We start from the raw sequence: 11,731 nt of genomic DNA, 5'->3' as shown, positions 1-11,731 counted from the left end.
AAACAAGGCGACGTCAGTAGAAATTAGACACCCACAGGTCGATTACGGGTTGCGTCCGATCTGGTGCTCGTCAAGCACTGGTCAGAAATATTCGTAAGTTTGTTCTTTTGATTGATTAGAAAGTCTGGTTTTTGGCATCATCTCGCTAATAAATAAAACTAAGTCTAATTACCTTGATATCAACTACTGATAAATAACTTTAATTAATATTGAACGAATGTGTGGCTTGTAATCCAAACGCTACATTGGTTGACTTATCCCAAAACACAACTTAACCAAACGTGTTTCATTTGGTTTCTGAGAGTTTTCGAAAAAACGTAACTATAATTGCATGAAGTCCAACTTTAATTGTGTAAAAATACTTTTAAACAACCTTACATCCTACTGTCTGTAATGACTGTAAATAAATTACTTTTCTTTCTTGGTTGTAGCTGCACCAAGCTGTTCAAGATTGTATCGCATAAACTCGTTCACTAACATAAATTAAAACTTCACATACAAAATTCCTGAAAAGAAGTAGATTAGTAGCCTACAGCAATCTGAGCAGGTGACTTGGTTTTCATTCCTCTCAACTTTGAGCGTTTTCCAAACACCAATAACCTACTTATGGTCTATAATTTTAAACTTTCAACCAATCAGAGTTATGAGATATCATTTGCTTAATGTTACTTTGACGTCGCAATGAAAATATATACACTTGCAATGGACAGCAGATGACTATGATTATAGTTTAATTTATTGTTTAGGACGGCCAAGACGAAATTACATTTTGCAAGCAAATGGATGATTACAAGTTTTGGAAAACAAGTTTTTATTCAACTATTATTGCATGTCACTATTTTTATGATATCACAATTGCGCAAAATTGATGATAAAGGTTGTGCAAGTTTTATTTTTTCCTCAGTTTCATGTCAATTTGTTTGAGAGAGTAATAATATCCTTTCCACTGCTTCCATTCTATTCCATCTCCAAATGACTCGTGTGGTCCTCTTAAGTACAATCCATTGGGATTGGCTTGATGACATTTAGAATACCACCAACCACCTTTAAATGTATTGGAGCAACTATCCGGCCATGTGTCCTGATCACGATCTTTCGCACTGAATCGAGCCTTGGCACTAAATTGCATTGCTTGTCCTGCAAAAAATGACAATTTAAAAAAATCTTCTTTAAAAACTACATTTACATGATGGTCAGCAGTCAGCCTTATTGTGTCATAAAAAAATAAATTGAGAAAAACGTAAGATAATAAGTTGTTTGATTGAAAAATAACTAAATTAGTGTAGTAATTTAGATGCATGATCAACATATTTATTACATTTTGTTTATTTTAGTGAAAATGAAATGTTAAATATTTAATTGGTCAAAGATTACTGATCAGTGATCACACTAGCCTACTTCGGCTAACTGAAGAAAAAAACGCAATGCTGATCCTGAAAAATATGACAAGGTAAAATTCTGTTGAGGAGTGTATTTTGCTGTAACACTTCTCACTAGAAATAGAAAGCAAGAGACGAATGGTAGGAACAAAAGTGCACAGAAAATGAAGACATACTCCAACGCAATCTAGTTACATAAACGTTGAAAGCAGCTACAAAAAAAATAAGCAACATTCAATCAGATGTTAACGAATATGATAAATTCTTGATAGTCAAGATAAAAGTAAAAATAGAAGGAATTCATAAAAAACACACGATGAAAACTGAAGAACACCTGGAATAATTGCTATTGATGGTTATAATGAAAGTAAAGCAAGGATAGATTTTTTTTTTTAAAAAGCAAAAGAAAACGCTTATTTGAAACAATAAAAAGAACTTAGCAATGTTAGCATCAATAAATCGGGCACATTCTTTGGCATGGAGACAAAAAGAAAAGAGAAATATGAAGGTTTTTAATTATATAATAAAATAAATTACAGTCTTTATGGTGAAATAAAGAAGCACGTGACATAGGCTGCTAACTTGTCTGAAGTCATGAAGCTAGCCCAACGTCACATGAGCGCTTATTTCAAAAAATGCTTATTTGTTACGTTGACACATAACGAGCAAAAGCAGTAATTTAACCTATAAACAAGTACTAATGGAATCTTATTGCTGTATTAACCAAGTCTATTTATACTTAGGCTACCCACATTATCTCAACAGATGTTTCACAACAAAGTCGTAGTCAACAATAAAAAGCTAAATCAGGCCAAGTTGCTGTAGTGCTAAATTTTTAGGTGTTTTGTTAGGGTTAGGTTTAGGGTTAGGATCGTCGCAGGCATGCCTACGCTATAGATCCCATACGATAACGGATAAGGATGTGTGGAAGCAGTGCCGGTCTTAGGGTATTTCGGGCCCTGTGCAGAATATGCTTTGAGGCCCCAATGACAATGATCTAATTCAGTAGCGTAGCTAGGTATTTTGAAAGGGGAAGGGGGGGTGGTTTAACGGTCGTCGGGCGAAGCCTGACGGCATGTTCGCCGAAGGTGACACCCAGCGGCGGGGGGTCTTGGCTCCCCCCAGAATATTTTGAAAAATTACTTTGAATTTGGGGCATTCGGAGAGCATGTTCAACAAAAATTTGTGTATGAATATTACTGTAAAATGGTGCTTATCCGGTGGCATAGCAAAAGGATAAGATCATGTTTTCTTTGGCATTTTTCGAAAATAAAGTTATGTCTCTTTGTTAAGTCTGGATGCAACCTATTTCGTCCCCTGAAAAATTCGTACCTCGATTTCGTACTCTGAAATCGGGGTACGAAATAGGTTGAATCCTTAAACATTTCTAACCCTGACGTGATTGCATAGCACGAACAACTGTTGAGAGAATGTAATTTCCAGCGCATTCTAGGGCGCATATGGAAAATGTTAATACTGTATCCCTTAGCTTCCATTTAAGCATAAAAGCTTTAGATTTTTAGGTTGCTTCAACGATTGATGACATTGAATCAGCGAAATAACGATGAATTCTTCGCTAAGAATGGATGGGAGTACCTACTTCTACACTAATCAGCGCAATTTAGATCTCCGAGTAATATTGACAAGGCAAGGTTGGTTACAAAATTAAATTATACGAGTAGGGTAAGTTTTGGTATTACTGTACAGTAAGAAAGAAAAAGCCCAGGGAAAGTTCTACAAGTGAGAATGAATACGATGAACCTACTTGCTCTTCATCACGTTCACTCACATGACACGCAAAACTAAACCTAAGGATAAAAGCTTAGTGAAACGTTGCACAGCAGAAAACAGTAACGTGAGTGTAGAAGTTTTTTGACTCGTGCCCAGAGCATTGTGACGCAAGAAGCCACACGACCTCGTTCGGTGGAAGTTAATCAGTTATGTTGTGTATTGGGCACCTATACGTACAGGGTGCTTTGACTCTTCAATGGTCTGGTCTGATGAAAGCCTTTCAGAGTGAAGAATTATCAACATAAAGTGATTAAGCATGACGATCTAGGTTAAATCTGGTGTGTCCGCCGTGAGACTTAATTTGTTCGCCAAGATAGCTGCTCAGACTGGACACGTTTGTCCGCTGTCAACAAAATCGAATTTCGACCTATTTCGTCCCCTGAAAGGATCGAGAGAAACTTTGAAATGTTTGCGGCAACTCCGATCAGCGACTTCGGCTCTGTTGTTTTTTTCTCGATCTTTTCAGAGTACGAAATGTTCAGGGTACGAAATAGGTTGCACCCGTTGAGTCTCTATGTTTTCTTGTTGCTAATTCCTTTGTTGAATTCACTTTATGAATTTTTCCATTGGAAATGACAAAAATTATTGCTTTTTCTGAGTAAATTGCCGGCCCCCTAATTTACGGGCCCTGTGCGTTCGCACGGTTCGCACACCCCAAAGACCGGCACTGGTGAAAGAGATGTCTGATAAAGAGAATTGAGATTCTGTGGATTAAATATCGGAGAGCATTAGATGTGAGGAACTATCCTTCCCGAAAAAAAAATCCCTGAAAATATCCTTAAATATCTTAAATTCAACCAAATCACAATTTTCCAGTTATTCGAAAGAAACTCTACCTGCATTCCCACTGTATCCTCCAATAGTCATCGTATAATCTGTTCCAACTCCAACCACGAAGTCACTGAAACAAAAACAAAACATAGAAACCTAAGATGTAAATTTCACCTGTATGTTGACGAAGGACACGGAACACATACAAAATTATTTTCCAACAGATCGGTGAATGTGAAAGTTACAACTAAGATACAGGTGGCATACAAGTAGCCGTACTTGAGTATAAAGATGATAATTATGAATACAAAATATATAAAATAATTTTATGTTGCTCTAGTGGATAAACTGTTCCATATTTGATCTGTGAACGTAAGTTCAATACCTTGTCGGGTCATATAAAAAGCTCATCAAAATATCCCTGAATCTCGATTGTGCTCCTCACAGAATCTATAGATTTAGAATGGTACTGTAATGTAAACTTGGCTCTTATGTGACTGCGTGAAAGAATTCTATTTGAAAATTTGTTGAAAGCAGCATGCATCGGGTGCGGAATGAAACAGAAGGCATGTGTATTAGCGACGGAATGCAAATCGGCGAAGAAATGTGTCGATATTTCATATTTACTCAATAAACAATGTTAACTTCGTTGGGTTAGGTTTAAATGTGAGTTTGTTACATTTTAATTGATCAGTGAATATTTTTGTGAAATTTATCGCTCTTCTTGCCAGAAAGTTTTACTATTAAAATGTAAAATCATGTTTAGTTATATAGCTAATATTGATTTTATTCAATGTTGAAAATAAAAATGTATCTACTTGTATGAAGCATGTCTAGTTTGGTTTTCAAAATCCTCCATATCAACTCTCATTTCATATTCTCCATCTTTAGTCAATTTATGGAGAACATCCAATCCTGAAAGGAATGAAACAATTTTACAAAACTTATTAAAAACATTGCCTTCTTCCAATCTCACAATCTTTTTTCACTTACACACTAAGGCAAGACGGCCCACCTTGTTGTTTGCAGGGCGTTTTAACAAATCATATTGCTAAAATTAATTGAAAATTTGGACAGGCATGTTGTATGTGGCTTAGTTTTTCATTTTGTAGTGTTTACATATCCAAGAAAGGAAAGATAGGCTAACCCTAAATAAATTTTTGCAAGAACTTAAATATTTAAATCAGGGCTGGCCAAGTTGTTTTAAAATTGAGGCTTATTTTAATTTGATCAGAAATGATATTTTTTTCTCAGTTACGTTGACAAGTGCTACTTGCTCTTTGACGTCATACATAGAATTTTAATAAGGAATGTCTACACCGAAGCGCAATGTAACTGCACAGGAAACGGGGAAGTTGATAGTGGGCCATTTCAAATTCTAAGAATGGTTTATGTTTCAGTAAGATTAAGTTGGGCTTTTATAAATATACGTACACAAAAAAAATGTCACTAGATATACTGTAACAATGGAAATGTTAACTTGATAGTATAAGTAAGTGGTAACTTGTGTTGTGGATTTAGGCAATAACATCTGCATGCATTCCATTATGCAAATATCAATCACCTGATGAGAACATATTGTGTTTAAAACAAGTTTAACTATTTCAGTTCACATTTCCAATATATTTCTTCACTCAAGGCCGTGTGAGCACCATCTCGGCTGTCATTTTGCACCATCTCGGCAGATGTCGGCTGCGTAGCCGAGTGGTGAGAACGTTTGCGCGACGTTCGAAAGGACGTGGGTTCGACACCGTTCCAGAGCACGCCGCTGTGTCTTGGCAAAGACACTTAATGGCAAGCCAAAACAAAGGGAGCAGCCGACTCGAAGACTATATGTCCCTTCGCTGCTTCCTGTCGTCTGTTGTATTGCATCTGTGATCTCAGTGTACTGTATGTTATCGCAATGGGCGCAAATAAAAACCCGATTATTATTATTATTACTATTATTCGCCCCCCCCCCTCAGAAATTCACTAGTGACCTTCTATGTTGATTGATTTCTCTTAAAAGTAGCACCAGAAAGCCTTTAGGGCGGAAAACTCTTTCAATGTGGGGAAAAAGTTTACATTCATCATTTGAACAAATAGTAAACAACTTTTAAGATTTCATAGAAAAAATAGTTAAAATAGGCTATGCCGACAATGCAGAAGGGGATCTAGAAATAAGTTAGGAAAGGACCAGAGTTTTAACAAAACAAATTTGTAACATAAATGAACATTGCAATGCAAAACTTGTCCAAATAAATGAAACCAAAAGGGCGTGTGGGGGGGCTGCCCCCCAGAAATGATTTGACAAATATAATATTTTTTTGGTCACTTTTTAGGCATTCCTAAGAGCAATATTATTTTTGTCAAGACGCACTCTTTGTATACAATTCAATTCATCAAATTAAAATTGGATTGGTGTAGAAGTTTTGTTTAATATTTAAGGTAGCCTACCATTTCAAATTTGTTTAATCACAACCACAGATGGATTTCAATAATTTACTTCTTGAAAGTTTGTATAGCCTGGTGTGTTGTAGTCTTTCAGCACGCTAGAACTTCGAAAATTTTACCTGGGGTTTGCCCAACGCTCATCTTCACAGATAACATTTTCACTTCATAATCTATCTCGGTTCACATTGAAAGTTATCAATGCAATTATTATTAACTTGGCTATTTGAGTAAGCAGTGTTTACTTGAAAATATTGCATCATTTTGTTAGTTTTTAGACACAAAAAACTGTTCACTTCCTTAATCTCCAACTACAGCCTACTTGCGCAGTATATCGCCGAGATGAACGAAATGTGGTTGAGCAAGCGAAGCGAATAAAGAAAATGTTCAAAAATGGAAAAAAGTTGTAAAATTTCAAGGCAAAAAACGCTGCACGAACTAAATATGAGTGGGCTCCTAGTTGGAGGTAGGCCCCTATAGTCGGAGTTTGGAAAGCAGTGAATACGGCCTTGCATGATTTAATTAGCTATTGATTATCTAGCTTTTAGAGTATTTTTTTTTTACTTTTTAAACAGTTAAAAAAAATTAAACAGACTAAAATAAGTGGGCTCCTAATTATCCGTGGGCCTCTCCCATTTGGGGGTTACGGGGGCGCGGTTAACACGGCCCTGTTCTCACCCAACCAGAACTCCGATTCCAATTTCCCAAAACCTTTAACGTAATCGGCAAAATTTCTATAGAAATCCTCCGAACCATCAATTCTCCTCTGAAAAACCTGAAAAATTGTTTACAGTGAAATCCTAAGGTGTATCTGGAAACTATCGTAATCCAAGCTCAAAATCATAATATACCGCAACTCAATGTTCTCAACAATGCTTGAAACCAAACAAGTTATATCGACCCGAACCAGAACCAAACTTAAACCCAAATGGCAAACCAGTGTTATTTTTAATTTTTTAAGTCATAGAATACTTTATGCATGAAATATTCTTACTGAACACTAAACGAAATTGTATAATCATGCAACAAAATAAACAGCACAACAAGAATTTATTCACTCAGTTTATCTCAGTGCGATATCGGGGCCTGTTTAGATGAGCACAAAGTTAATATTCGGACAGGAATTGCAGAAACACAAACCGGAAGCTTATATAATTGTGATCTTCGACTGGTGTTCCACTGTTCCATGGTACACGAGTCAAATTAATGAATTTCTTTCGAAACAACTGACAAGGTTTCACGGCACACCAAGAGTTTAGAGAATGCCGGTTAAATATCACTCCAGTAGACAAAGCCAATTATATCTAACCACAAAAAGTTGTCAAATTTTGTATGACCGACAGCAGATTCCAGTGTTGCCTCTGACCCATATAAGTTGCGCGCTGTCAAAAATGTTGCCACAGCATCATGTTGTTTTATTTTGACCATCAATTCAACACTGTCATCAAGCGGCAATAGTGCTTTGCTGCGTATTTACCGAACCATGTACAAATGGGATATTTTTTTACGTAACTAAGCAACAAGATGCAAACAAAAGTTTAACAAACATTCAAGTATAGTTTGGTTATATTATTGTGTATATATAATATAGTTTATCGTATGGTTTATAGATCGTTCTTGGATAGGTACAAAAAAAACAACTCTATAGAGTCTACTGTAAATTAGCTTTGGTTGATGAATAATTAATTGATGCATAAAAAAGTATTTTTGTCACTCACCATCCATCCACCACCATCAGTTTCCATGTCACAGTAAACCCTTAAACGAGTCAAGTCTCCATTCCCATATGGATAGATGGTATAAACTCCACTCTCGTTGATTCCATCATCGGAAAGAAAGTCTGAGCATGTTTGTGGTAATATTGCACCTTCAAAATTTTAAATATTTCAATAATGATCTAGTAACCGAATCATACTTTTTGATAGAAGACATCCTTCAATGAGTTCTAACATGAATTGAAAATCATTCAATGAGTTCTTCGTGTCCCACCACATCATTGCACTGTGCATATTAAAAATAAGTTACGATTTCACGATTTCTATAGGCTATATTGGAATATATGATTATTGTCTGGTAAACTAAAAAAAAGTATACCAATGTAGACAGTGGCGTACACAGGATTTTCTCAAGGAAGGGGGCATTCGAAATTTTTTCGAATTGAAACAAAGCGAATTGAAAAAATGCCCATTTGCTAATAATAACCGCTACGTAATATCATGTAAGATTAGCCTACCATACTCAGCTTGCCTTGACGGTACTTTTTTTAGTTTGCAGCAACTAGTTTACTTATTTAGATAGATTTTGCGTTGAAAACAAAAAATATGATATAACATTCTTGACTTGACGTCGCATAAAATGTTTTACATAGACGACGTAGTTAGCTTACGCAATTCAGTGAACCACTCGTATTGAGGGTACGTCAGTGGCGTACGCAGGATTTCTTACTGGGAGAGGGGAGCGTTCAATATAAATTGACATTTTTTTATCAAGAGTAGCCTAATGCTACTTTATAGTCTGACCAAAGTTTAAGATAGCCGAGGATATCTGTTGGTGTAATATAAACTTTAATGGTCTTTGCGTACGTCACTATACTTTTGGATTGAATGATTAGATATGTGAATATGAAAAGCATGATATTAGGTCTAAAAATGGATAAGTAAAAACTGTAATAGTTCTATTAACAGGCAATGTCTTTCGATTAAAGCATGTACCGAACCTCTTTGTGAAAGTTTAAATATCAAACGCAATTTATTACGGTACCGTACTTTAAACAACAATGATCGCACTCTGAAGATATATAACAAAAAAAAGGCCTAGGCTACTCTACAGGATTGTGTGAGCACCATCTCGTCGTCCCTTGTTCAAAATTTACAAGTAGGCCTCTAATTTTTAATAAAGGTGCCTAATATGTTTTTCAAACCCACAGGTTGTGAATTCAAATTAAAAACATCAGACTGACGACACGATCTGTTGGGACGCCATCTTTGACTACATAACAATGAAAAGGGCAATGGAGTTTAACTAAAAAAACTAAAAGGTTTTACAGGGCCATTTTTAGACGGGAATTTTGCAATGAAAAACGCCGTCTTTAAAACGTGTAATTGCATAACTTTTGATCTACAAAAAAGCAAAACTAGAGAAAAGAATGACGCAGTGTTTGTCTTAAAAAAAAACGCTCGGTTGATAAAAAAACAGTTAAATTTTTTTTTTTTTGTATCCAGGCTTACACCCGGTGGTTGAAGATTTAGATTAAGTGGACGGGAAGGCAAGGAAGCCAATCTCCGTGTCCACCTTCAGGCATGCCTTTAAGTGTCTTGCCACAGACACAACCGCATGCTCTTAAGCGGTGTCGAGCCGACGCCCTTTCGATTGCCGTTCCAATGTTCTCACCACTCGGCTATGCAGGCATAAAAAAAATCATTTCTAATGCAATAGTACACGTTGGATAATGCCTGTCAACGCTTTTGACTTCTGTTATTGAACATTTTCGTCGTTTCATGAGCATTTAATTTTGAACAAGTCTTATGCTATCAACCGTTGAAACACATTTTCCAAGAAAGCGAGAGCGTAGTACAGTAGGCTAGTATTATTTCTGTAAATTTTACAAAATAGCATAGATTTACAGGTTTCGCTGATTTAAAATAGTCATTCCAAATGAGGATCAAGAATAGAATACCAAAGGATGCAATCTTAGCTATAAAATGTCGAGTTTATGTTGCAGTATACAGTAACATTGTTTACAGTTAAATGACGAAAAACGCTGCACCAACTAACTATGCACACGGGTGGGGCGTTAAACAGACATGTCAGCCCACTAACCGGGGTTTTAAAAGTGGTAAATAGGGCCTTGCGTGATTTAAGCTATTGAATATTGAGCTTCTGTAACAATGTTTACAACATTTTTGTCATTTCAATTAAACAAAAAAACATAAAAATAACTGAAATGAGTGAGCCCCTAAACAGTTGGGACTCCTCCCGCGGGAGTACGAGAGGCGATTAATACGGCCCTGCTACCCAAGACCATTCTTGAATAATAACATATTTGCACTTCACAACACATCAACGCTGAAAAATAAACATTTTTTAAGATTGGGGCATAACATTATTGAAGATTGGGTTATGGCCCAATGGACCTCCCTTGCGTACGCCACTGAATGTAAAACGTTTATTTTTCGTTTCAAATAATTTTTATGTTATTTTTAAGCAAATTACTAAACTAAAAATCAAACAAATTACTACAGTAAGTCCCAATAGCGTAAAATTACTTGGCCCTGGGAACAATGTTTTCTTTTGCAAACGATTACGTCATAGCCACGAAGAAACTGAATTAAACTTTGCGATTTTTTAAATGAGGATAGCGCATAATTGTTTGTTGTATTATGACGTACGTTTTAACTCTTTTACGTCTTGGCAGCTGCATTTTTCTGCAGGGTTCTGGATTTTGATGGGTATCTGACTTATTGTTGGCAAGCCATTTCCATCCCCATCACACTGGAGTTGACAAGTTTTTATATCAATCTGAGCCTGGCAGCCTAAAGTCAAGATCACAAGCAGAAGAATTGTTACAACTGTCATGATTAATCTGCAAAAATAACATTGGTTAAAAATCTGTAGGTTTTTTGCTCATCATCGGTAAGCTGATGAAGCCATAGTTCGTCCTGAGCATTACAACCTTTAGCAAAGATCAAAGTTTTTCAAATGACTACCAAAGTCATAACTTTTTTAAAAATTGTGATATCAAATACTTTATATTTTGCACCTAAACAAGATTGTTATCATCAAAAATTTAACTACCTTGACACAGACAATATAACCTATAGCTAGCTCTACTAATGAAAAAGCATCAGGGATTTATTGAACTTTGAACTTATGCTTGATATCTAACGAGTCAAAGACACCACTTGGGCGATGATATGAGGACAAGTTTGATTCTCATTATAAAATCCCTACTGGCGTCTTCACATAGTAGCATCTACTGTGGAATCTCACTTTCGCAACCGCAATTTATATTAAAGTACCTTCCGCTTTGTACAGGAAGTTTTTTTTCTATTTTTTGCAATGCGCCAGAAACTTTTTTCTTGCTGCTGTTACATTGAATATCTGCCTGATACTAGAAATAAGTTTTGTCAAATAAACTATTCTTCATTCGCTGCTGCTGGGAATCACTGATAAAGTTTCCATTACTTTACAGCATGACGTTGTTATAAAAAATAACTTATAAAAATAATAAATAAATAATATATGTAACGATTTAAGTATTTTGTCAGCTGTATTGCCGAGTGGTGAGAGCCCTGGAACGTCACTCGAAAAGGCACCGGTTCAACACCGTTGAAGAGCATGCGGCTGCGTTATTAGTAAGA

The 11,731-nt window shown here is 36.0% G+C and overlaps 1 protein-coding gene across 1 annotated transcript; it reads right to left on the bottom strand.

Annotated features, from left to right (window-relative positions):
* Positions 1-751: 751 nt before the first annotated feature.
* Positions 752-10,934, bottom strand: LOC145783981 (ryncolin-1-like). The gene is made up of 6 exons (XM_082595745.1): positions 10,760-10,934; positions 8,090-8,238; positions 7,050-7,146; positions 4,760-4,856; positions 4,007-4,071; positions 752-1,137 (listed from the first exon to the last, which is right to left on the bottom strand). The coding sequence occupies exons 2-6, from the start codon at positions 8,114-8,116 to the stop codon at positions 890-892; spliced, it is 534 nt and encodes a 177-aa protein (XP_082451871.1). The 5' UTR covers positions 8,117-8,238; positions 10,760-10,934; the 3' UTR covers positions 752-889.
* Between the last annotated feature and the right edge of the window lie 797 nt (positions 10,935-11,731).

The sequence above is a fragment of the Aplidium turbinatum genome, chromosome 1 (assembly GCF_918807975.1).
Source record: "Aplidium turbinatum chromosome 1, kaAplTurb1.1, whole genome shotgun sequence".
Taxonomy (NCBI): domain Eukaryota; kingdom Metazoa; phylum Chordata; class Ascidiacea; order Aplousobranchia; family Polyclinidae; genus Aplidium; species Aplidium turbinatum.
Note: the sequence above shows the minus strand (reverse complement) of the source record. Positions and strands in the feature narration are given on the sequence as shown.

What these genes read in the sequence shown, in the direction of transcription:
- LOC145783981 (XM_082595745.1), bottom strand. Translation starts at nt 8,116, where the DNA reads ATGGAAACTGATGGTGGTGGATGGATG. An exon ending in GGAATCGGAGTTCTGGTTGG is followed by an intron (nt 4,857 to 7,049) that starts GTGAGAACAGGG and finishes CATTCCTTTCAG; the next exon opens with GATTGGATGTTCTCCATAAA. An exon ending in AGGATACAGTGGGAATGCAG is followed by an intron (nt 1,138 to 4,006) that starts GTAGAGTTTCTT and finishes CATTTTTTGCAG; the next exon opens with GACAAGCAATGCAATTTAGT.